The sequence below is a fragment of the Eubalaena glacialis genome, chromosome 3, assembly GCF_028564815.1.
Source record: "Eubalaena glacialis isolate mEubGla1 chromosome 3, mEubGla1.1.hap2.+ XY, whole genome shotgun sequence".
Classification (NCBI taxonomy): domain Eukaryota; kingdom Metazoa; phylum Chordata; class Mammalia; order Artiodactyla; family Balaenidae; genus Eubalaena; species Eubalaena glacialis.
The window spans coordinates 176,524,714-176,552,375 of NC_083718.1; the positions used below are offsets into that span (position 1 = coordinate 176,524,714).

At 40.9% G+C, this 27,662-nt stretch overlaps 1 protein-coding gene across 2 annotated transcripts; it reads right to left on the reverse strand.

The window, feature by feature from the left end:
* Positions 1-2,907: 2,907 nt before the first annotated feature.
* On the reverse strand, positions 2,908-7,294 carry PNRC2 (proline rich nuclear receptor coactivator 2). 2 transcript variants are annotated; one of them, XM_061184743.1, is made up of 3 exons: positions 7,189-7,294; positions 5,311-5,516; positions 2,908-5,010 (listed from the first exon to the last, which is right to left on the reverse strand). In XM_061184743.1, the coding sequence occupies exon 3, from the start codon at positions 4,990-4,992 to the stop codon at positions 4,573-4,575; it is 420 nt and encodes a 139-aa protein (XP_061040726.1). In that variant the 5' UTR covers positions 4,993-5,010; positions 5,311-5,516; positions 7,189-7,294; the 3' UTR covers positions 2,908-4,572. The 2 variants fall into 2 exon arrangements, with proteins under 2 accessions (XP_061040726.1, XP_061040725.1); XM_061184742.1 differs by lacking the exon at positions 7,189-7,294 and adding an exon at positions 6,417-6,602.
* Between the last annotated feature and the right edge of the window lie 20,368 nt (positions 7,295-27,662).

A 27,662-nucleotide genomic window follows, 5' to 3' on the forward strand; every position in this document is an offset into this window, starting at 1 on the left:
ATTCAATAAATGTCTACTGAGCACAATCTAGTGAATCATTACAGTGTGGCCTCACTGTTTTGTTTGAGGTGTATTATTCATAACTATTTTACACCATTTATATCCTATGTAATTATAAAACCCAATATACTATCAAAGATAAGTAATTTTGTGGTTATTTGCCATTTAAAAGTATCCAGTATTTGTTTTCATCCCATTAATACAAATAATGAAAAAATGATGTTTTAATCTGTAATAAACTGATTTACTGTGCAGTGACTGTAATATACTAGAGTTATATATAATTGTTAACTCTGCCTCCTCAAACACGTTAGGAAACAATCCCCAAAATAAGTATTTAACTTTGCATCAGATGTAAAGGAGACACTCTGGGTGCTATAATTAGATTATTTTGAGGCAGACAGCTGTTATTCCCAACTGATTTAGTATGTTCTGTAATTGAGAAAATGTTCACCAAATATACTTTCTAGTGATTTACATGTACATTTTATAGGGGACATGTTCTGTGTATAGTGAATAAATAACTTTTATAGTATCACAAAATGTTTTGGATTCCTTAGTTCCTTATTAGGATATGAAGTTTATCTATACATTGATTTCATCACTTGCATATTTGATTTTTGTCTTTATTTCTGCCACAGTTAAAACTTTTTGTGTAAAGTTACTCATCTAAAAATACAGAAGTGTTTAAGCCTTTAATTTATAAAGATTTTGAAAATATAGCAGAATATACCTAAGGGAGATATGAAATGGAGGTATTTTTACCCGTTTTAATTTTTCAAACTTGCCTGAGGTCACACAGTAAGTGGCAGATACTAGATAAGTGTCCAAGATTTTTCATTTGGTTCATTTTTTTTTTTATCAAACGGGGAAATTTTATAACAATACAATTAATATAATGGAATCTAGAGTCCACTTAGAGGGAAGATTTAATAGATTTATGAAAATAATTTAATTACAAAAAGTATTTGTAACTTTCTTGGATGGAAAAGGGGTTAAATGTAATCCAAGATCTCAACAGCTGTTGACTCACTTTCCAGCCTGGCTTTCCAAATTTCAATCTCGTATTGCATTTTGACCATATTCCTGTTCACAAAATCCTGAGATAATTTTGAAGTGGGGAGGCTGTGACTTGAACAGCACAGTGGCAGCTCAGGAATAAAGTAAGTGTTCAACTAGGCAGTCTATCAAAGCTTTTAGGAGTCCCAGGAGTGAATTGTCCTCACTGATGAAAGAAGTCAGCAACCTATTCATCTTCAACTACTGACATCTGTAAGACATAGCTAGCTGCTATGGAAAAGGATCTTTTTGGGGTTTTCTTCCCTTTGTCCCTTCCTCCAGCAGTGTCGCTTATGTTCATTGTGTTGTTTCTATGTATTCCTAACAGTTGTTTCACCCTTATGTTAAAGATGGGATTCCTTTTTTATTTGGAGTACAAAGCAAGGCATGTAAATTCATTTTGTTGATAATTGACAGAGTAGTTTGTAAAGAAGTAAAAGGCCTTTTTGTGTCGTTTGTTGTAGAGCGCATCTCTGAATGCTAGATAATGAAATAAACTGGTCTAGGATCCAAAAAATCTTGGAATTTTTTTTTTTTTTTTTTTAGGTTTAGTTCTGCCTGACAGATTTGTGGCTGGGTAGGCTTTCCTCATTTGTGTAAGAGGTTTGAGATGTACTCTATCCCGCTTGGTTTACGAAGTAATTGCCTATGAGACAATTAAAGAAACACTAGAAAACTAGTGTTTTCCTTCAGTTTTTTTCCACTTTGTGCTTGCTTCTGGGATGAAGAGAATTTACCAGAACTTAAGTGTGAAGATAGGTTATGGGCTCAAGATTCCATCGTACTATATATGCTGCCATCAAAAATATACGACAAGTTTAAATTGTAACACTGACAAGGCTCATGCTATGGCTGACTGCAGCCCTACAGGGTAGATGAGCTCTAACAACTTTTTGGTTCTTACAAGTACGATTTGAGAAATTCATGTCAACCATACTTCCTGTACGCTAACCATAACTTTATTAGTACCTTTCTAAGGTATGAGATATCAATACGATTAACTTTTTAAGTTAACCGTAGCTATTAAAAATTTTTGTAGTTAAAGCCAGTGTGCTCTTAATTCTCTGAACTTTTACCACTTGAGTCCGTCCCAAACCAAAAATCTAGTATATACTGTATTTACATGTATACATCAAAACCTAGCATAAAGATGCTTGGGATGAAAATTGTTGAATCTACTGGGATTCCAGTGCAGTACTGCAAAGAACTGGGCAATTCTTGGCACTGTTAATAGAAATTACACTGGGAATAAACAGGAAAAAAAGACAGTATTAATTTCTGCCAAATCAATTTATTCTGACAGTTTGCATTAGAAAATACAGCCTGGCCCTGGGATTCACTGCTTGCTTAGTATAGAAATTAAAAAGATTTTTCTTGAACTAGTTTAAGCTATCCTATCATTTGGAATGTATTAGAAAGCCAGTTTAGTTCTTGTGTCTTTTTTCTCCTCCAAGGTCCCCTTGTGAAAATAATAGGTTTATAGAAAGAAAAATTTGAAGAATTTCTCAAATTGACAAGAACTCTTGTGTTTACCTAAGTCATCTTAAAATATAGAAGAGGGAGACAGGCGGTTAAACCTGCTTTACTCAATTTGGTATGAGATGAATTCAGAAGCTTTATGTAAGTTTCCAAAGTAATATTCTGTGGCCTTTTACTGTTAGCCCTGCTGGGAGGAGGAAGCCACAGTTGCTTTTTTAAGGGTATAGCTGCTAATCCAAATGTCTGTATCAGTTAGCAAACTGGTTGCCTCTTAAAACCAACAGTCCTATTGTATTTCAGTAGGGTTAATTACGTGCATTCTAAGAATATTACGTAGTCATAACAATTTTTTATACAATAAAAACAAGACACGGGAAAAAGCAATTTTATTTTTTAATTTCATGCTTCAAATTCCTGTATGTACATTAAGTACTATTATATAAACTTGTCTTTAGGATATCATTATTTGATGTGGGCAATATTATCTCACCTGAATTTATTTGGAGAAATACAACTTACCCATTCTGCTTAAAAGTATCAAAAAAGCTGCCAAATGAGAAAAGAGGGCACCTACCATCATATTCTAAATAGACCCCCCACACTTTCCTTTTAATTTACTACTGGGTTGGCTGTTATAATTAGCGCTTATCTTTAAGGTAAACAAAACATGTTATCATGGTATTAGGCAAGAAATTGCATCTTTTGCAATGAGTGGTCCCCTGGGTTGCACCTGTTGACCAAAAAAAAAAAAAAAACACTGGCATTGTACACTATACTCATAGGTTACACAAATTGTTGAAAGCCAAAATGAATCTTTTAAGGTTAGAGGAACCCCTTAATAGTTAATCTTTGGGCTTAAGAAAGAAATTAAAATAATCCCATACTGCATTTCACATTTCTCAAAAATAGGAAGTGTTTTAGCAGCTTAAAACCTTTTCAGTTATATAAAACTTCTTACACTAGGATTTACTTTGAAATATAGTTTACAACAAGATCAATTATAGTATACGTACAGTGGCACTTTAGCACAAGGGCAAACTTTAAAAAGGTTTTTTTGGACCTTTAAAATTAGGCCATAGTATAAAAGGAGTCCATGTCTTACATTCAGCAAATTCATACTAAAATATTCTATTTTTGTAGGATAAATGCCAACAAAACTTTACATATGCTACAAGTTTATTACATATATTTACATGGCTCTTTCCTAGGTACGTAAAACTTTCACATTAAATAGCTCCCAACTTTAAACAAGCTGTGCAGGGATGATTTGAAGCCAGATCACTGTCAGAATAGCTTGTGCAGTGCCATAATACAAAAATGTATTTTGAAAGCTACTCGGTGAACACCGAATACTATTTCTATAAAAAATGGTTTCGGTGCATTTGTTGGCAGACACCTATCCACTGCATGTCAGTAACAGGGACAATGGGGTATATACTGTTTCATTCTAAATAGCCCCTAGTGCCCTTTCCGCATTCACCACCATACAGTTCACTAAAATACAACTATACTCTTAAAAAAAATTCACATTTTCTTTTGGCAGTGCATCAGATTGTTGGCATATTACTGGTTTAGGTGTTTCTAGGACATTAAACTTCCAAATATTCAACTAGTTTTCAACCCCTGTATGTCTTAACTGGATGCTTATAATCACATTTACCAGATCTCAACAAGTCAATCTGCTGATCCGTGAATGATAATCTTAAATTACTATTTTCCCCCAACAGGCAATAGAAAAAGTTGATTCCTTTACTATTCCCCAAATCTAAACTTGACTGGTTTCACTTGAATGGTTACTCAATTGAGAACACTTAGTATTTATATGAAGTACAATTATCAATAATTTAGTTATTTTAAGTTGCACTGATTCTACCATCACAGTGCACATAACACACAAAACAGTTAAGTCTAATTATATTTTCTACATTAATTAGCAGTTTTACACATTAAATTCCCTAGTGAATTTGGTCTGAGACAATTGCCAATTATCCCTAAATATGACTAAATTTAAACACATTAATACTTTATCTCATTTTACACCTGTACTTTAAGTAAGGTTTTAAGTTGAAATGTCATTATTTCTTTATCAGAAGGATTAAAGGAAACAGGAACCCAGTGGCTTGGTGGTTTAGGAAGAACACTTGGTGATGGCGGCTCACTAAATTTGGCTCCAGCATAGTTCTGATTAGTTTGAGACTTAAAAAGTAAGGTGGGACTTGATAAGCTAGAGTTCCAGTTTTGATTATTTGGAAAATTTTTGTTCTTCCCCCCACTTTGCATGGCCTGCCATGCAGCTGCTGATGAATTATAAGTATGTCCTCTTTCCTTTTTCTTATGAACAATCTTCATCTGGGAATTCTGATCCTTGGTCTTCTGTCTACTAAGCTGTTGTTGGTTCTTACTAACATTTCTAGACTGAGGGGCTGGAATGTTATACCTCTCGCCACCACCCATCTTCAGCTTCTTTGTCACCTGTAAGTGAATGCAAACAAAACACTGAGTAGAATTCCACTTCAAATAGTTCAAAACTTTAAGAAACTTCAATAGCTCCAATTTGTAACTCCAGAAATCTTGGGTAAGACTCAAATACGTGCTATTCAGCTGCTTTAACTTCACTATACTGTTCACACTTCATTACATGCACTTTATTACCTTCCTAAGAAAAGTGAGCTTATCCACAAATCCGAATAATCCTCTATTTAAAAATAAAAACTGTTTAGGATGAATCCATCATAAAATGCCTGCCCCATTACAACAGGAAGTTTTTGATACCTTTCAGTCTGCTTTTCAGATTGCAGGATTTCCACCACCTGTCCTCTTCCTTGCTGCCACGCCCAGGATAATAGATGTTGCTTTCTGATAGATCCTTTCCTTTGTCTCAATACAGAAGTTTTCATGGGCCGATCTGCTGAGTTCAGCCTAGGAGCTGAGGTCAACATCTGAGTCTCCTCAGCACACAAGTTTGAGAGAAGTCTTAGCTAGAAAAGCAAATATTTCATTATTTCAATTCAGAAACACAGGAAAGTGATCGTTTACATTTACTACAGAAATAGTTAAAGAGTGACTACTGCCTGAACTAAAAGGCAGAAAATAATGTCTCTAAAGATGGCTTTGACCTTGTAACCGTCATCATTTTAAAACCCTCGAGATCCAGGAACCCCTGAGGAATCTGGGGAGGGGTGTCCGCCAAATCCCGCAACAAGTTGCATCTTTTTCCTAGGAACCTTTCAGATTCTCACACGGATTTTGTGACCAAAATGTTAAACCACGGAAGCATTAACCTTTACAGCCATGTCAAGAAATGGGCTTAAAATCTTTCCTAAAGACCATGTTTTTAAAGTCCCACCAGAATTTCCCAGTCTTTGGACACATCACATATCTGTTTTCACAAAGCCTCCTCTCCCAACGTGTTTACGTCTTGCAGCTCTTCCTTTGGTTATGAACTCTTGACTCCTCCCCGTCTTAAAATAAGTTTCACAAGCCGTAACAAGCGAAGTCAGTTCTTAAATATAAAAAATTGCCTCCCTATCGTGAACATTAAACATTCGAGATTTCATTTGATATTCCAAGAAACCAAGTTACCGAACAAATAAGAAGCCCTCTTCTTTTCGAAAAGGTGAGAGGCCCTTCCACGCTATGTTAACAGCCCTAAAAAAATTAGTTCCCGGATCGTGAGTCATTCCCAACGCGAGCCCGGAAAGTTCGGTTCTGCCGACGGCGCTGGGCTTCCGAGCGGCTCAGCGTTCCTCGAGCCCGGCCCGGGAACCCGCTCCTCCGGGCCGCTCGCGCCCGCCCGGCCTCGGATCTCGCCTCCTTCCCCCAACAATGGGGAGCGCGGCCGCCAACATGGCCGCACCCGCCGCGCCGCCGCCACTCACCGACTTCGAACCCGGGACTACGGCAGCGGCGGCTCCTGCTCGGCGTCGAAGCCCCCCTCCCCTTCCAGGGAGAGACGAGGCACGGAACGAGCGAAGCCCACGAGCACCGACGAGACAGCTGCAGGCCACCTCAGCGTCCCGACCGACCTGCCCCCTCTGCCTCTACCGACAAAATGGAGGCGGCGGTGAGCGCTAGATCGGGGCCGGCAGGCGCGGCGGCCAATCAAAACACGCCTTTGCGCGCCCCGGCCAATGATACGCGGGCCGCCGCCTGTTGCTGGGGCCCGACAGGGCCGGGGGAGGGGAGGTGGTTGCGGCCGAGGGTTTGAAATCCTCTCCGAGAAGAGCATGTCGGGAACAACCGCCGAGGCTCCGGTTGCTGTTCCTCCGCCGGCTCCCGGGTGACACCGGCCTCTCCCGGAGGCGCCCGCCCGGCCTCGCCCGGCACTACGGAACACGGCCAACGCCACCCCCTCGTGGCGACTCCGGGGCCCGAGCCCGGCGCGCCGGGGAAGGGGCGTCAGCTGTCCGCCCGGGCAGCGGCTTTCACCCAGGCTGCCCGGCTCGCGGGGCCCGCGGCCCTCGGAACCCGTTGGTTCCCCGCCGTGGGGAGTCAGCGAGGGGGCTTTGAGTTCCCGAGTTAAGTTCACCGAGCCGTGTACCCGATCTCTTACTGACGGAAGATACTCCAGCAAGTTGATTTCTGAAGCTGGCCCCTGACCACTTAGTCCTGACACTCCTGTCACTCTGTTCCCCGGTCACGGGGACTTACTTGCAGCTCTCCAGCTTGCGGTTCCCCTGCGGTTCCCTCTTGTCCTCCCTGCCCGCAGCCTCGAAATTCTTGAGTAGTTGCCTCCCTTGTGAAGGCGTTTCCGACACAGGTGCGGATCAAGTTAATCAGTTCTTCTTTTGTGTCCCACTGGCCCTGAACTTCAGTCACACGGTGTGGTGGCTACGTGTCTGCCCATCCCCCCACACACACCTCTTTCTCCGAGCGCAGAGCACCCTGTAAGCGCACAAGAAAAATCTGTTGCGAGAATTCGGCTCCCTTATTCCCCTTTCTGCCCAGTTTGTAAGTGAAAGCGGGGAGAAAAGGTAGAGTTCAGTTGATTATGCCACCAAGGTGCAGGGAAGAGGAAAAGGGCAACTTCTTTGGAGTAAATGGATAGCAACCCAGAGTTTGTGTTTTAAAGAACACCAATTTCTATGAACATGTACGCATTTTTGTTACAGCATTTATATGTGCTTTTTATTTGTTACAGGATTTATATGTACTTTTAATTATTTTTTACAGGATTTATATGTACTTTTTATAAGTCCCACATAATTCGTTTTTTAATCTTCAGTTTTTCTGCTGCCATCATCCCCCACCCCTATGTTTTTGTAGCCACGGACCTTAATTAAGTTTCTTAAGAAAACCAATTTAAAAGAGGAGTTTGTTAATCAGATTAATTTGGTGAAATGTGTAGAATAGAATAGAAAAGATATTTCTGAGCATGGGACTTTCAGCTGCTAATCATTATAGTCAAGTAAGATGTACATAGTAAGCGACCTTACTGAAAGTGTAATCTATTTCCTAAAAATTCAAGAAGCTGGCTTAGACATCCAGCCAGATTACAGCCAGGCTGTATTTAATGGATTCAAGACTTTGACTTAAGAAAAGACCCTTACAATATATTTTTTAATATAGTGATTTGTAAAATGAACAGTCTGGTTTCAGTCTGAGCACTTCTCTTTTCTAATTCTTTATTATCATCATCCAAATATCTTTCAAATTCATCCCTCCTATACTCCTACCTCGCCCTCCTTTCTACCCTCATGGATCTGACTGTGTTACTTTAAAACAACAACAACAACAAACACTGCATTGGCCCCAAATTGTATTACAAAATTAAATCACCCTCCGGATCTTATCTGTATAAACATATGGGTAATGTATCGGATGCTTGTAAACACACACACGATGTACTGTATTGGATACTTACTCTGCCTCCCTCTGCCCTGTGCTAAATTGTTTTGCTTACATCATTTCGTTGAATTGTCACAAATTGTGGAGTAGGTGCTATTTTGATCTCCACTGTACAGATCCGAAATCTGAGGCTCAGTTTAAAGCTGAAAGCCACACACTAAGGCTCCAGAGCCCACCCTATGTTCCCTGCAGCATCCGTGTCTGAGTCACCTCTGTGTCCTCCCCAGGGCCCAAAATGTGCTTTGCCCAGAGCAGACACTGACTGGCTGCGGACTGGCGTGCTGGGGAAGCTTGGGCAGGGTGAAGCCTCCATCTTGCCGTCTGGCTGAGCCAGCTTCTCTGCCAGAAGGTCAGAGTCAGGCTGCCCGCCGAAGACTGCCGTTAAAGCCTTTACCATGTCCCAGACTCCCAGGAGCCTCCCAATATAGCTCCAGCCTCATCCTTCATTAATATTTACCAAGTGCCCACAACAGCTCGGAACTGGAGAGCAGGAATTAAAAATCACATCCTTTTCAGGACGTCTGATACAGCCTCTGCCTGTGCCAGGCTGGGCTTTAAAGTCAGTTCCACCAACACGATCCAATTAGAGATTCTCAGATCAAATAGGAAGATGTTGATATAAACAAACAGCTCTCAGGATGTCGATCAGCCACCAATACTGGGCACCAAATGCATAATAAATACGTGGGTGTTTAATACCAAGCATTTATTTAACAAAGATTTACGTGGTGCCTTCTTTGAAGCAGGCACTCCGCCAAGCCCTGGGAATACAACAGTGAATGAGGCTCCATCCCAGCCCTAAAAAACTCAGAAAGTTTTTCCCTTTACCACTTTTCAGAGAGGGAAGCTAGTGTCTGAGGAGATTCATTTCCTCAGTTCTTCCCCAGAGAGTCAAGGACAGGCAGTGCCAATGCAAACACAAAAATCAACCTGCTGGGCTTCCCTGGTGGCGCAGTGGTTGGGAGTCTGCCTGCTAATGCAGGGGACACGGGTTCGAGCCCTGGTCTGGGAGGATCCCACATGCCGCGGAGCGACTGGGCCCGTGAGCCACAACTGCTGAGCCTGCGCGTCTGGAGCCTGTGCTCCGCAACAGGAGAGGCCGCGATAGTGAGAGGCCCGCGCACCGCGATGAAGAGTGGCCCCCACTTGCCGCAACTAGAGAAAGCCCTCGCACAGAAACGAAGACCCAACACAGCCAAAAATAAAATAAATAAAAATTAAAAAAACAACAACAGGGAGATTATCTTGAAAAAAAAAAAAAAATCAACCTGCTAACACTGCGAAGGAGTGCAGGTTCCAGACCTTGTGCTCAGACCCTGTGGAATGGAAGGTAAAAGGAGAGGATTTCCACACTCGCTGAAATCCTTTCCCCCGAGAATCTGTTTTGAATTATGTATCTGTGGGAGCTAAAAATCAACATTACCTGCCTAATCTGTAAGTAGAAGTGAGGCAAAAAGGCGTTTCTGAAAGTCCAGCTTTGGAGGACCAGCAAGTTGCAGGCTGATGCTTATTCTGTTTAGACCCCATGAGGGCCAGAGCAGGTGAGACGAACACCCGAGTTTGCCAAATATTCGGAACAAGTCTCTAGTTGCACTGACTGGCTTTCGGGCTGGATCACTTACCCCGCCAGGGTGTCTATCTCAAAACAAGCCAGTTTGGTTCTGTTTCTTCCTCAAGCTCATCTATGAATTCAGAGGACAGCTTTGAATGCTTGCAGGTCTGTCAGCTGGTGGCTTATTTCATTTAGGGCAAGCAAGTTCTTGGCCTCTGCCAAGAGTAAAGTGGACGGACAACCTGTCTGATGTTTTGATGTGCCTTAGGACTCTTATCTTGTTGCCAAACTGGTATCAAAACACACACCCCTCCACGCACAGTGGTTTTGTTTCCTGGGGAAGCAGCTGCTGCACGCTCCCCAGTTGCTCACACATTCCAGAGCGGTTGCAAATCAGTCCTCAGCCATTACAGCCATTTCGGTCTAATTACTAAATGGGGCACAGGAAGTCAATGTGAAACTCCCACACTTCCTCTGACTCTGACCCAGCGATTCTCAATCTTCAGTACCTTTAAAGGGTTCTGCTGCCTGGACCCCCAGCCCAGGATCAGAATCTTTGAGGATGGGTGCTTGGGTGTTCCAGTTACAGCTGAAGGCTGGCAGAATATGCCACTCCTAAATATGCCACTTTGGCATAATGATTATTTTGAGCTAAAGGCACTTGAAAAACAGCAGGTGCAGGAAGGGTGCTCTGACACACCTCCCCTTTTCTTCCTGAAAGCAGGAGAAAACGCCCTTGTGAAAGATGCCCTTCCTGGGCTTCCCTGGTGGTGCAGTGGTTAAGAATCCACCTGCCAACGCAGGGGACACAGGTTCAGTCCCTGGGCTGGGAAGATCCCACATGCCGTGGAGAAACTAAGCCCGTGGGCCACAACTACTGAGCCTGTGCTCTAGAGCCTGCGAGCCACAACTACTGGAGCCCGCGCTCCTAGAGCCCATGCTCCACAACAAGAGAAGCCACCACAATGAGAAGCCTTTGCACTGCAACGAAGAGTAGCCCCCGCTCGCCGCAACTAGAGAAAGCCCACGCGCAGCAACAAAGACAACAACCAACAACCAACACAGCTCCTATACCAAGAGGAAAGAAACGTTCTTACCACCAGAGACGGGTGGCGGGGGGTGGGGAGGGTGTCAAGGCCAGGAGAATTCTGTGCAAACAGACCTTGTCAAAGTAAGTCTGGAACCAAGCAGACCCCTGTGGGCCACCCCCCACCCCTCCCCAAGTATTGATACAAAGGCCCATTCACATCTCCTGCCTCTTGTTTGTAGAAAAGCTGAAGTCTCCCAGGCCTCCCTGAGTCACAAAAGAGCAGGCTCAAGCAGCTAATGATTAGGACAATAGAGTCACAGACTCAGTGTCTGATGCACCTTCCTGAGTTGTTTTACAGATACTGTAACTGCCACCAGAGGGAAAAAGCTAACTGCATGATGACCAGACTGCAGCTGTGACATAAACTGCTGCATCTTGAGCAGTACTGAAACTATGACTAGCACAGCTCCAAGAACTGGCCTTAAGAGGATGGGATTAATACTACTGCTCATAATAATCTATATCTTTGTGGGCATCAAAATAATTGCAGCTTGTTCTGCCTATATATGTAAAGGGGCGAGACAGCTGTCAGCAGGGAGATGCTACATACCCATGTCGACATCTTCCACTCTAAGGATACAGTGCCCTATGTCAGCATGAAGAAGTTACAGAAGACAGACTTTCACCCATGATCCCATAGAGATGGAATGATGTTCTGACAAGCGGGGATTTGTGAGCAGCTTTTGGCAGAAAAAAGCTCTTTGCAGGAAAGAGCTCTCTGCAGGAGGCACCCCTTTATCTTGACACTAATCTTAAACCAGGCTCCCCCATGCTCTACTCATCTCCGGCCCTAGTACCCCTTTTAAATCTTTTGATCACACAATAATTTGCCTAGCTTGTCAGTTCTTTCCATAGGTGAGTGAAGTAGAAATGAAGAATAAGTAATTAACAGATGACCAGATCTCTTTCCTAGCTTCCCCCCTTCAGTAATCTCTTGAACAAACTGTGTGAACAAAATAGCATCTAAATAAAGATCATGAGTCCCCAAGGACTTATTTTACTTAAAATTCATTTGGCCTTTGGATTATTTCTAAATAAAGAAATAAAGATCAGGAGGAGTCGACAAGCCTGCACCCAAGCCTGCACAGCGGGGTATGGTGACGACTCTGACCCCCGATCTCAATGATTAACTAAGATTACTTCCCTGTTTCCTTTTAAAAACTTTCATGGCCGAGCAGAAACTTGAGATATGGTTTTGGAGGATGCTGAGTCCACCTTCTCCCCAGATTGCTGGCATTCGGTTTAAAGGCAACTTTCCTTTCTATCAACACTGATAGAGTATTGATTTTGTAGGCAGTGAAGAGTGGGACCAAATTCAGTAACAACTCTTTATCTTCTTTTAGGCTCTCCATATATTTTAGTTACTTTTCCACAGTTGCCTGCCTTTGTTCAATCTAGTAGAAAAGCATTTAGGATTTACCACTTCTTGGGGTCTTCATTTCCCCATGAAGGCTCTGCGTCACATAAAACTTATATTAAATAGACTTGAATGTTTCTACCTTGTTAGTCTGCTTTACATCAGTTTAATTCTCAGGTCCAGCTGAAGAACTTACGAAGGTGGAGGTAAAGTTATGCCTACCGCGCATCTGATTCCAGTGTCTCACTCTGGTTGACAGCTCCTGCTCTAAGTTTTTCTAAGGGCAATCCCCTAGCATGGGGATGTATGTGTGAAGGGGACCCCCTTTGTCCTCCATAATCCTCAAAGGTGGTGATCACACGAACAACTGGAAAAAGTGAGAAACTAGCTCCTGAACACCCAGAGGTACTTAGATTAACTTCATAAGGTGTTTGTCTCACAAGTGGACTCCAGGCTCTGCCAGCAAGCTCCCTGCTAGTCCGTTGAGGCAAGCTGTCCGCTGCTTGGCCCGCTACAGGGGCTGAGCCCCCAGTCCTTCAGGTCAGAAGCTGTGCGAACAGCGAGATGGGAAGCAATGTTTAGAAGAACAACCAAAACAGGCTCAGACGGGCAACTGGATTGATAATAAGAGGAAATCTGGGACACTCACCGAAAAAAAATAGTGGGAGATGAGAGCCATCTACTTATATTGGGTTAGCCAAAAAGTTCGTTCAGGTTTTTCCGTAACAACTTACGGAATATATAAGATCGTGACAATACCTGTCTCCCAACTAGTCACGCCCAGGGCATGAGGAAGAGGCACACAATCCTCAGCTCAGAAGTCGTTGGAGTTGCTAAAGAGAATCAGATGAGATATGAGCCCCCTCAAACTCTCACATCCTGTCTGCTCAACTTGACAATCTCTGAATTCCTGCAGACATCTTGCCTTGTCACTTTCTACTTTGTGTTGCTTTGTACTGTAGCACCTAGCACCTTTTTTTTTTAATTTTTAAAATTTTTGTCTGTGTTGGGTCTTCGTTGCTGCGCGCGGGCTTTCTCTAGTTGTGGCGAGCGGGGGCTACTCTTCGTTGCGGTGCGCGGGCTTCTCATTGCAGTGGCTTCTCTTGTTGCGGAGCACAGGCTCTAGGCACGTGGGCTTCAGTAGCTGTGGCATGCGGGCTCAGTAGTTGTGGCTCACGGGCTCTAGAGCACAGGCTCAGTAGTTGTGGCACACGGGCTTAGTTGCTCCGTGGCATGTGGGATCTTCCCAGACTAGGGATAGAACCCGTGTCCCCTACATTGGCAGGCAGATTCTCAACCACTGCACCACCAGGGAAGCCCCACGTAGCACTTTTAACACATTCCAAATCTACACTATCTGAGTGCTTTCACAAGCATTATTTCAATCTTGGCATTAGCTCTACAGGAGAGGTGTTATTACCATTCTACAGATGAAGAAACTGAGGCTCAGAGAGACTTTTTCAAGTCTGCAACAAAGATCTTCTCTCTTAAACATTTTTATTGGAGTTTATCTTGTTACATAAGTAACGTGTGTTAACTGTAGAAAAGGCAGATAAACAAAAAAATAAAATAAAACATCTTACCTCCCAGAGATAAGCACAAAGATAAGGCTTTCAGAGGATGTCCTTCCAGCCTTTTTTCTATACTGAGAAGCAGTATGGAGTGGTAAGAGCACAGACTCCAAAGCCTGTCCAGAGTCAAATCTCAGCTCTGTGACTTACTGGCATATGACCTTGGCAGAATTTTTAACCTCTCTGTGCTTTAATTTCCTCATCTGTAAAATGGGGATAATACAATACCTAATAGTTAGTGTAGGGAATTAACTAAGTCAACATCCTTGAAGTACTTAGAACAGTGCCTGGCACATAGAAAGCCCTCTGTTATTGAGCTTTTTCTTTTTTCTAGTTATAAGAGTGGTAATAAATGGCATATGTTCTTTTGTTATCTGATTTTTTTTTCACTTCTTAAACTGAATATATTGTGAACGTGTTTCTGTGTATATATACATGCCTACGTGGTTGTTAACAGTGTTTTATGTTGTGATCATCTGTCATTAATTTCACCAACCCCCTACTGTTGCTTGCAATCTTTTGCTATTACGTGCTGAGTTGAATATCCTTATAGATAAATCTTCACTTCCTTAAATAAACTTTATTTAAAATAAATTCCCTTTAAATAAATTCCTAGAGGTAAAATTACTAGGGTAAATATATAGGTAAGACTTTTTTTTTTTTTTTTTTTAAGACTTTTAATGTATGCCCCCAACATCAGGGTAAAAGTGAAGTCTCAGGCTTCCAGCTTTGAGATACTATTCTCCCTCCTTGTTATTTATGGCTGCTTCTGTGACATTGGGTCTGTAAGAGGAGTTAGTGAATTTACACAGAAGGGAAATAGTCTAAAGAATCTGAAAAGGTTTTTTGAAGATGGCATGTTATATGTGGCCCCTTTAAGAAACATGCCTGTGAGACAGTTCTTTCTTCAGGGAACATGATGCTAATAAGGTCTACTTACTCAGCACAGCTGACAGCCTCCATAGTCATCGATTTGGCAGTTAATGAGCTACAAACATCTGGAATTTTCCACTGACTCAGGTGGCTGATGTTCTCTGGCTGATTGCATAGGTTTGGGAAGAGACTGCGCTTCAAGCTTCCATGGCCCAAGAGCTTGTGTTTTGCCACAGCACAAAAGACATAGTGACATAGCTTTAATAGATGATTAACACTTTGGCCTAGTTGACACCATGGTGTGACTACACAGGCACCAAGGAATCTCCATTAAACCCACAGCTTCTAATGCATGGGGAAGTGAAATATCTTCCCCCAGGACAGTCTGATCTCTTGACTCCAGTTCACCGTGGCTGAATTTTTATGCCGTCTCCTTGCCTTTAATTGATAGATCTTTATTTTATTTTGTTATAACTGTTACCTTGTGCAATTCCAAGGTATGACCTTTTGCGTATTCCAAATGTACCCCTCATTAGATAATAAGGGATAAGTATTGAGCACTTTACAATGAGCAAGACAGTGTACTAAGCAATTTATATGCATTATCTTATTTAATTCTCAACACAATCCCCCTAAGGTAAGTAATATTATTATCCCCATTTAACAGATGAGAAAATTGAGATTCAGAGAGATAGGTTAAATGATTTTCTCAAAGTCACATGCAGAGAACTCACACCTGGGTCAATGAGATACCAAAGCCTCTGCTTTTAGCCTGCTACACTGACATAGTCTTCAGGGTCTGTATTTCTAGAAAATGCTCAGAATACAGCTTGCTCTGGAATGGAAGGTAGCCAGCCTTCTGAGTCCAGGCTATCATCAGCCTAGTAAACTTGCACATATATTCTTAACGCCAATTAGAAAGGAAGCAAAGAAAAACTAGACTATAAGTATAGTCTCCCATATGTGGGGTTATTTTCAGAGGGATCCTGCCCACAAGGGTATTCCTGCAGTGAAAGCGTACTGCTAAGAGGCAGAAGCTGAGGGAGCTTCTGCAGGAGCCAGCCTAAGGAGGAGCACAGCCCACTGCAAAGAAATTACAGCCAGGTGAACTTATGAAGAGGAGTTCCTGAAGGACCCCCAAAAGTGCCCAAGAGCAAAAGAGGCAGCTTTTGATATCCATCAAGCCAGGAAAACATGAAGCCATCTGACAAGAGCTCTGGTCCAGAAGGAACTTTCCTGCTCTCCTTTACACTTCTTCCTCTGTGACTGAAATCTCAGAGACGTCAAAAGCTATATAGTTAGCAAGCTGCAGAAGGAGAAATAAGGAAGAAGAGAGCATCAACTCTCAACCAAGTTCAGAGTTCTGATTATAACCGGGACTGACCAATTTTAATTACTGAGTCAAAATTGAGTTTAAAATTTAAAGTGACCACAGAATTCTATTACCCAAAAGAAAGGACGGTCATGTAAAATAACAACTGGTGTAGCACAGACAACATCCAATCAGACATTTGACCAATCAAAATTAGACAGCCAGTAGGGCCATTGGGAGCATACTGGCTAAATGTCAGCCCTGCCTACGAGTAAGCAAAAAGGTCACCTCCCCATAAAAATGGGTGTTTTGACTGGAAAAGAACTATCAACCTGAACAGATTTAAAAGAATAAGTTTATGTACCTAATAACAGACAATCAAATGTGTGAAGCAAAAATTGATAGAACTGAAGGGAGAAATAGATATTTCTACAACAATAGTTGGAGACTTCAATATGCCATTCTCATTAAAAGATAGAACAACCGGATGGAATATAAGTAAAGAAATAGAGGACTTGAACAACACAATAAACCAACCAGATCTAACGGACATATACAGGACACTCTACCCAAGAACAACAGCACACACATTCTTCTCAAGTGCACATGGGACATTCTCCAGTATAGACCATATTTTAGGTCACAAATTAAGTCTAAATATATTTTAAAATATGGATATCATTTAAAGTATCTTCTCTGACCACAACAGGATGAAGTCAGAAGTCAATAACAGAAGGAAAACTGGAAAATTCGCAAAATTGTGGAAATTAAACAACACACTCTTAAACAATCAATGGGTCAAATATGTCACAAGAGAAATTAGAAACTACTTAAAACCAAATGAAAATGAGAGCACAACATCCCGAAACTTTTGCAATGCAGCAAAAACAGTGCTAAGGGAGAAATGTGTATGTATAAACACACTAAAAACAAGAAATATCTCAAATCAACAATCTAGCTTTATTACTTAAGGAACTAGAAAAAGAACAAACTAAGCTCAAAGGTAACAGAAGAAAGGAAATAATAAAGATTCAAACAGAGATAAATAAAATAGAGAATAGAAAAACAACAGAGAAAATCAACAAAACCAAAAGTTGGTTTTTTAAAAAAAAAATTCAACAAAATTGACAAATTAGCTATATTGACTAAGAAAAAAATAGAGGATTCAAATTACTCAAAATCCAGAATGAAAGTTGAGACATTACTACCAATTCTACAAAAATAAAAAGATTATGAGAGTACTATGAACAACTGTACTCCAACAAATTGGATAACCTACATGAAATGGAAGCATTTCTAGAAACATATAACCTACCAAGACTGAGTCAAAAAGCAATGGAGGGCTTCCCTGGTGGCGCAGTGGTTGAGAATCTGCCTGCCAATGCAGGGGACACGGGTTCGAGCCCTGGTCTGGGAAGATCCCACATGCCGCGGAGCGACTGGGCCCGTGAGCCACAATTACTGAGCCTGCACGTCTGGAGCCTGTGCTCCGCAACAAGAGAGGCCGCGATAGTGAGAGGCCCGCACACCGCGATGAAGAGTGGCGCCCACTTGCCGCAACTAGAAAAAGCCCTCGCACAGAAACGAAGACCCAACACAAGCCATAAATAAATAAATAAATAAAATTAAAAAAAAAAAAAAAAAGCAATGGAAAATCTGACTGGACCTATAATTAGTAAGGAGATTAAATCAGTAATCAAAATCTGACAAAGAAAATGCTTTGGCCTAATGGCTTCACTGGTGGATTCTACCAACATTTCAGGAGAACTAACACCAATCCTTCTCAAAATTTTCCCAAAAATTGAAGGGGAGGGAACATTTCCTAACTCATTTTATAACACTCTGCTACCAAAGCCAACAAAGACACGACAAGAAAAGAAAACTACAGACCAATATCCCTTATGAACATTAATACAAAAACTCTCAACAAAATACTATCAAACTGAATTCAGCAGCATAGTAAAGGGATTATATACCATGACCAAATGGAATTCATTCCTGATATGCAAGAATGGTTCAACATACAGAAAATTGATCAATGTAATACACCTAAATAGAATGAAGGAAAAACCATATGATCATTTCAACTAATGCAGAAAAAGCATTTGACAAAATAAAACACTCAACAAACTAGGAATAGAAAGAAACTACCTCAACATAATAAAAGTCATGTATGAAAAACCCACAGCAGACATCATGCTCAATGGTGAAAGAGTGAAAGCTTTTCCTCTAAGAACAGGAACAAGGCAAGGATGCTCAGTTTTGCCATTTTTATTAAATATAGTCCCGGAGTCCTATACAGTGCAATTAAGCAAGAAAAAGAAATAAAAGTCATCCATATTGGAAAAGAAGTAAAATTATCTCTGTTTGCAGATGATATGATTTTATATGTAGAAAACCCTAAAATTCCACCAAAATCAATTAGAACTAATAAACAAATTTGACAAAGTAGCATAATAAAAAGTGAACACTCCGAAATCAGTTGCATTTCTATAAACTAACAATGAACAATATGAAAAGGAAATTAATAAAACAACTCCATTTATAATAGTATCAAAAAGAATAAAATACTTAGTAATTAATTTAACCAAGGAGGTGAAAGTCTTGTACAATGAAAACTAAAATAAAAAATTTTAAAATGCTAGAAGAAATTAAAGAAGACATAAATAAGTGGAAAGTCACCAATGTTCATGGATTGGAAGACTTAATATTGTTAAGATGTCAATACTACCCAGTGATCTATACACTCAATGCAATCCCTATCAATAACCCAATGACATTTTTTTTCAGATAGAAAAATCCATCCTAAAATTCATATGGGTCCCAAGGGACCCTGAATAGCCGAAAGAATCTTGAAAACAGAAGAAGAAAGTTGGAGTCTCACACTTTCTGATTTCAATACTTACTGCAAAGCTACAGTAATCAAAACAATGGGAAACTGGCATAAACATAGACACACAGATCCATGGAATAGAATAGAGAGCCTAGAAATAAACCCTCACATATACGGTCACATGATTTCCAACAAGGGTGCCAAGACCATTCAGTGGAGAGAGGACAGTCTTTTCAACAAACGTGCTAGGAAAACTGAATATCCACCAGCAAAAGTATGACGTTGGACTCTCATTTTATACCATAATACAAAAAAATAACCCCAAATGCATCAAAGACCTAAACATAAGAGCTAAAACTCTTAAGGAAACATGACACAAGATTTAGATTTGTCAGTGATGTGTTGGATTATGACACCAAAAACACAGACAACAAAAGAAAAGCTAAGCAAATTGGACTTCACGAAAACTAAAAACTTTTGTGCCTCAAAGGACACTATCAACAGAGTGAAATGGCAACCTATCGAATGGGAGAAAATATTTGCACATCATGTATCTGATAAGAGATTAATATCCAGAATATATAAAAAACTCCTAAAAACCAACAACGACAAAATGACCCAATTCAAAAATGGGCAAAGAAGTTGAATAGATATTTCTCCAGAGAAGATATACAGATTGCCAATAAGTATATGAAAAAGATGGTCTACATCACAAATCATTAGGGAATTGCAAGACAAAACCACAATGAGATACCCCTTCACAACCATTAGGATGGCTATTATAAAAACAAAAACAGAAAAGCAAAAAATAATAAGTGTTGGTGAGGATGCAGAGATATTGAAACCCTTGTGCATTGCTGGTAGGAATGCAAATTGGCATGGCCACTGTGGAAAAGAGTATGATGGCTCCTAAAATAATTAAAAATATAATTACCATACGGTTCATCAATTCCACTTCTGTGTACCTACCCAAAAGAATTTAAAGTGGGCTCTCAGGGACTTCACTGGCGGTCCAGTGGTTAAGACTCCTCGCTTCCACTGCAGGGGGTGTGGGTTCGATCCCTGGTCAGGGAACTAAGATCCTGCATGCCCGCGGCATGGCCAAAAAACAGATTATTTTTTACACCCCTGTTCACAGCAACATTATTCAAAATAGCTAAAACATGGAAGCAACTCACGTGTCTATTGATGTGTGAATGGGTAAGTAAAATGTGGCATATACATACGATAACACTATTCCACCTTAAAAGGGCAGGAAATTTTGACAGATGCCACAACATGGTTGAAACTTGAAGATATTATGCTAATAATATGAAATTTTATTTTAGCTTATGAAATAAGCTAATCACCGAAAGATAAATACTGTATGATTCCACTTATATGAAGTTCCTTGAGTAGTCAAACTCATAGAGACAGAAAGTATAACGGTGCTTACCAGGGGCTGGGAAGAGGGAGAATGGGGAGTTATTGTTTAATGAGTATAGAGTTTCACATGATATTGTAAACTATACCTCAATAAAAACAAACAAACAAAAAATGCATATAGAGTTTCAGTTTTGCAAGATGAAAAAGTTCTGGAGATGGGTGATGTTGATGGTTGCACAACAATATGAATGGACTTCATCACTGAACTACACACCTAAAAATGGTTAAGTTGGTAAATTTTAAGTTATGTGAATTTTACCACAGTAAAAAAAAAAAAAAAGAAGAAGAAGAAGTAAAATAAAGATACTTCTTTATAGCATGGATCTTCTTTTTCAACATACTATGATACTGAGACTTATTTAAATGGGACAAACTAAAAATCATTTAAATAAAAGATGTCCTATCTTAGTACCTTGTCAAATTTACATTCATAACGACAAAATCAACCACAAACCTTCATGTCATTTGGATGCAATTGCCTTATGTTTCAAGATTATGGGGCAAGAGATGTGGAAAGCATTTCCCTGGGGCCTGAACAGTGTTAATCATTAAGAGTGGATGTTGAGGGTTGTCTTGTACCAGCACTGGATGCCGGAAGTGCCCATGTGTTCTTGCCATGCAAAGCAACCCGTATGAGCAGACAGTCCTGGAACTCCTATGACTGGCAAAATTAGGTTTATATAAATAGTCCAGTTTTCATTCCTGTGTTCATTCATTTTGAGATAGGATGATAATCACCTGTTCATGTATTTCATTCTTAACAATTCTTTTTGTAATTTGATTTTGAGCTTTCATTTTTTTCTCTTATTCAATAAATAAGAAGCTCAGGGTCTTTCCACGATTGCAATAAGGAGTCAGCCCGTCATTTCAAGGCTGGATGTGGGGAAGGATCCACTTCCAAAGTCACTCACCTGGCTGTCCACAGGCCTCAGGTTCTTCCTGGCTGTTGGCTGGAAACTTCGTTTCCTTGCCACGGGAGCTTCTCCGCAGGACAGCACACCATACGGCAATATTTTCCTTCAGGGTGAGTTGAAGTGGGAGAGCAAGCAAGATGGAAGTCACAGTCTTTTTCAACCTAATCTCAGAAGTAACATCCCACCACTGTTTTCGTATTGCGGTAAAATATTCATAACATAAAATTGACCAACTTAACCACTTTTAGGTGTACAGTTCAGTGGCATTAAGTGCATTCACACTGCTGTGAAACCATCACCACTACGCATCTACAGAACTTTTTCATCTTCCCAAACTGAAACTCTGTTCTCATTAAACACTAACTCCCCATGTTCCCCTCCCCCCAGCCCATGATAACCACCATTCAGTTTTCTGTCTCTATGATTTTGACTACTCTAGGTACCTCATTGAAGTGGAATCATATAATATTTTCCCTCTGTGTCCAGCTTATTTCACTTAGCATAACATCATCAAGGTTCATCCATGTTGTAATATGTATTAGAATTTCCATTCTTTTTTAAGACAATAATATTCCACTGGTATGGATAAACCACATTTTGTCTATCCATTCATCTGTAGATGGACATTTGGGTTATTTCTAACTTTTGGCTATTGTGAATAATGCTACGATGAGCATGGGTGTAACAAATATCTGTTCAAGTCCCTGCTTTCAACTATTGTTTTGTAGCCACGAGTGGAATTGATGAACCGTATGGTAATTATATTTAAGGAATTTTCAGGAACCACTATTCTGTTTTCCATAGCAGCTGCACAATTTATACTCTCATCAGCACTACACAAGTGTGCCAATTTCTCCACACCTTTGCCAACACTTGTTATTTTCTGGGTTTTTTGTTTTTGTTTTATATTAACCATCCTAATGGTTGTGAAGGGGTATCTCATTGTGGTTTTGTCTTACAATTCCCTAATGATTTGTGATGTAGACCATCTTTTTCATATACTTATTGGCCATCTGTATATCTTCTCTGGAGAAATATCTATTCAACTTCTTTGCCCATTTTTGAATTGGGTCATTTTGTCATTGTTGATTTTTAGGAGTTCTTTATATATTCTGGATATTAATCTCTTATCAGATATATGATGTACAAATATTTTCTCCCATTCGATAGGTTGCCATTTCACTCTGTTGATAGTGTCCTTTGAGGCACAAAATTTTTAGTTTTCATGAGGTCCAGTTTGCTTATTTTCTCTTCTGTTGTCTGTGCCTTTGGTGTCATAATCCAACATGTCTTTGCCAAATCTGACATGGTGAAGCTCTTGTTCCATGTTTCCTTAAGAGTTTTAGCTCTTATGTTTAGGTCTTTGATGCATTTTGGGGTTATTTTATGTATATGGTATAAAATGAGAATCCAACTTCATACTTTTGCTTGTGGATATTCAGTTTTCCTAGCACATTTATTGAAAAGACTGTCCTCTCTCCACTGAATGGTCTTGGCACTCTTGTTGGAAATCATGTGACCGTATATGTGAGGGTTTATTTCTAGGCTCTCTATTCTATTCCATGGATCTATGTGTCTATGTTTATGCCAGTTTCCCATTGTTTTGATTACTGTAGCTTTGTAGTAAGTATTGAAATCAGAAAGTGTGATATATCCAACTTTGTTCTCCCATTTTCAGGATTGTTTTGGCTACTCAGGGTCCCTAACATCTCACCACTTTTGCTATATTCTGTTTATTGGAAGCTAGTCACTGAGTCCAGCCCACAGTCAAGAGGAGGAAAGGATGTAAATACAGTTGTCTCTCAGTATATGCAGGGGATTGGTCCCAGGACCCCCTCAGATACCAAAATCTGTGGATGTTCAACTTCCTTGTATAAAATGGCGTAGTAGTTGCTTATAACCTAGGCACACCCTCCCATATACTTTAAATCACCTCTAGATGACTTATAACACCTAATACAATGTAAATATTATGTAAATAGTTGTAAACACAATGTAAATGCTATGTAAATAATTGCCTGCATGTGGCAAATTTAAGTTTTCCTTTTTGAAACTTTCTGGAATTTTTTTCCCCCTGGAATATTTTCAATCTGTGGTTGGCTGAGTCTAGGGATGCAGAACGCATGGATACAGAGGGCTGACTGTACCAGGATGCAGGGGTTACTGGGAGCCATTTTAGGGGCTGCCTACCAGAAGAGCTAACATTTACTGAGGGTTTAATATACTAAGCCACGTATTTGTACATATACTCATTTAATCCTGACCATAACCCTGGGAATCTTTAACTATGATTAGACCTAGTTTGTACCGGAAGGTATTGAGGTTTAAACAGATTAAACTGTTTACCTATGGCCCCACAGCTACAAAATGATGGGGTTGAGATTCAAACCTAGCCTGCCTGATTCCAAAGATGTTGTTTTTAGCTGTTGTACTATCCATGCACACTTGGCTGTTTCAATAGCTCAGGTGAATGTAAAATGTTATTGGTTATAATTTAGAGCTTGAATTTACAATCGCCAAAAGTCTCAGATGACTGTCCATGAGCAGAAGAACGAGCTCTTTCACCTGCATTTAGCACTAGTCAAATGAATCCTATTTTGGTTCAATGTCAACTTGTTAAGGGAGTTTGCTACTCACTGTGGAAAATGAGTGACAAGCCCACTAACACAAACATGTTGAAGAATTTCCCTTCTTGCTACACTGGAAATGGTATAGGCTCTCCAGACCTCTTCTTTCCTTTTTTTTTTTTTTAATATTTATTTATTTGGTTGCACCACCTCTTAGTTGCAGAAGGCAGGCTCCTTAGTTGTGGCATGGGAACTCTTAGTTGCGGCATGCATGTGGGATCTAGTTCCCTGACCACGTATCGAACCAGGCCCCCTTGCACTGGGAGTGCAGAGTCTTATCCACTGCACCACCAGGGAAGTCCGGGTTCTCACAACTCCTATAAGAAGAACCTCAGCTTGAGGGAAGCTTTTGGACCTAACTTCATGGGCAGCTCATAACATCAAATCTCTCGAACTTCCCCAGAGTTTCTGGGTCAGGTCACACACAAGAGAACTTTGAAAAAACCGGTTTCCACAGAACCTCTGGGCCTGAGAGAGTTCTGCGTTCAAATAACTTCTCCCCCACCTCCTCCCCAGTCAGATTCTGCTGCTTGTGAATGGAAGGTCCTCTTCCTACCCTGAGGAATGTGTCCAGGAAAGTCTGCTGGAGCCATGAAGACTCTCTGCTTCTCTTTCTTCCCCTTCTGTTGAGATCGCATCTGCAAACTCTCAGCAAGAAAATAATATGTTGAGTTTTAAAGCCCAGGATAGAAAGCATTGTTTAGAAGTGTTTCAGGAACACTGAGATTTTTTTTTTAATGTGTTTTTGAAAGGTTTTCTTGTTTTCATTACATTGTAATGAGCAGATATAATTGCCTTAGTCCTTCAGCTTAAACAAGGAATCCACTCCATCCACTCTTTTTTCCTGAGCTCCAATTCAGTCCTTGGAGCTGGATTGGATCCTTTGCGGGTGCAGCGATGAATGAGACATGGATCTTGCCTTTAAGGCATTTTGACAACAGGAGTCAGAAATGAGAGCGACTGTGTACACTATATAGCAGAGCAAGCTAAGTGCTCTGAGGGACCTACAAAGAACTATAAATAAGTTTCTTCACATTTTGCACACGGCACTACTTTCATTTAGAGAAGCCCTTTCACTTACTTTCACAAGCTCTCCTTGAGTTCCGCCCCACCCCACTGGATCAACACAATGTTAAGTGCACAAGCTCTGGAGCTCGACAGACTGGTTTTGAATCCCAGCCCTGCCACTCAAATGATGCACAGCCTTGGGCAAATATCTTAATGTCCCTGGGTCAGGTTCCTCTTTGGGAAAATGGAGATGATAATCTCTATCTCACTGGGTGGTCGTGAGGATTAAGGGAAGTGGTGTGTTTAAAGGGCTCAGAGCCCAGGAGGTACAGAGCATTTAATAACATTAGCAGTTACAGCATTTCCTTTCCATAAATGAGAGCCTGAGGTTTAGCTGACTTGGGCAAACTGACTTGCCTAGAATCATTCAGCTAATAGCCAGTGGACCAGGGCTTGAACCCAAGAATTCTCACACCAAGTCCAATGCTCTTTCTGTTGTTCAGCAGCCTGAAAGCTATGGGAGTTCAGAACTTGACCCCGGGTCTGGGAAAAGGGGTTGGGGGTGGGGGCAGTGGAAATCCAGGGAGGTTTCCTAAGACAGCATGGAATGGAGATTGTCCTTGAGTTCCCGTATCTGAAAACCTTCATCTAAAGATAAATTCGAAAATATACATGCACCTCAATGTTCACATCAGCACTATTTACAATAGCCAAGACATGGAAGCAACCTAAATGTCCATTGAGAGATGAATGGATAAAGAAGATGTGGTACATATATGCAATGGAATACTACTCAACCATTAAAAATAGTGAAATAATGCCATTTGCAGCAACATGGATGGACCTAAAGATTATCATACTAAGTGAAGTAAGCCAGACAGAGAAAGACAAATATCATATGATATCACTTACATGTGGAATCTAAAAAAAAAAAAAAAAGATACAAATGAACTTATTTACAAAACAGAAATAGACCCCCAGACATAGAAAACAAATTTATGGCTACCAAAGGGGAAAGGGGTGGAGGAGGGATCAATTAGGAGGTTGGAATTAACATATACACACCACTATAAATAAAATAGATAACCAACAAGGACCTACTCTATAGCACAGGGAACTGTACTCAATGTTTTGTAATCGCCTATAAGGGAAAAGAATCTGTAAAAGAATATATGTCTATCTATCTATCTATATACATAACTGAATCACTTTGCTGTACACCTGAAACTAACACAACATTGTAAACCAACTATACTTCAATAAAATAAAAAATAAGTAAAGATTTCTTCCAACAACAACTCAGTTTGACAGTGTATCCTATTAGATGTATTAGTGTAATTTCTTTCTTCACGTCGTGCATTCAATTACTTTTCATGGCTCCCTCCTCTGTGTTTTCAAACACACAGTGCAAACTTCTGTTATAGCACTCATTGGAGGGTATTTGGGTTACCTGCGGTTCTAGTTACTATTGTTGCCTAATAAGTCACCCCAAAGCTTAATGGTTTAAAGCAACAACAATGGTTTTATTATCTCTCCAAGTTTCTGTGGGTCCAGCATACAGGAAGGATCGGCTGGGCGGTCTGACTTGGGTCTCTCATGTGGTTGCTGGTGGCAGATGGTGGATGAAGCTGACTGGGCATCTCTCTGTCTTCATGGTCTCTCAGAGCCTCTCCTTGTGGTCTCTCCACATGGGCGAGTTTGGGCTTCCACACAGCCTGGCAACCTCAGGGCTGTCAGATCCTTTACATGGTAACTGAAGTCTTCAAGAGCGAGGGTTCCCAGCCTTGAAAGTCACATAGCATCACTTCTGGCATACTCTTTCAGTTAAAATAATCACAAAGGTCTTCCTAATTTCAAGAGGAGGTGACATAAACCTCACCTCTCAATGGGAGAAGTCATACAGATGGGAGACTTTGTTTAGGTCGTCTCTGGATAATACAGTCTGCCAGTCTTGCTTTTGTGTCCACCTTCCATGCTAGAACACTTGTGCATTCATTCACTCATGCAGTCATTTGTTCACTCATCAAACGTTTGTTGAGTGCCTACTATGTGCCAAGCACTAAGCCAGTCCCTTTATATAGATTATTTCATCTAATCTTCATGTCAGCCCTTTGAAGCCAGTGCATTATCCCATTTTTTTTTAAATTAATTAATTAATTAATTAATTAATTTATTTATTTATGGCTGTGTTGGGTCTTCGTTTCTGTGCGAGGGCTTTCTCTAGTTGTGACAAGCGGGGGCCACTCCTCATCGCGGTGCGCGGACCTCTCATTATCGCGGCCTCTCTTGTTGCGGAGCACAGGCTCCAGACGCGCAGGCTCAGTAATTGTGGCTCACGGGCCCAGCCGCTCCGCGGCACGTGGGATCTTCCCAGACCAGGGCTCGAACCCGTGTCCTCCGCATTGGCAGGCAGACTCTCAACCACTGCGCCACCAGGGAAGCCCGCATTATCCCATTTAACAAGCGAGGAAACTAAGGCTCAGAATGGTGCAGTGATTTGCCCGAGGTCACACAAATAATGGAGAAGCAGTGATTTTAACCCAGAACTGCCCATTCCAGAGCCTATGCCCATTCCTTACACCAGGCTACGCTCCCAGCTTCGACATAACCTGGTCACCTGTAGGGCCTTTCGATCTGATCTGCACCTTGGTGAGTCTCCTTGCCCTCCATTCCCCCAGGGTAGGTCAGTGGCTGGGAAAAGGAATGAGGAAGACA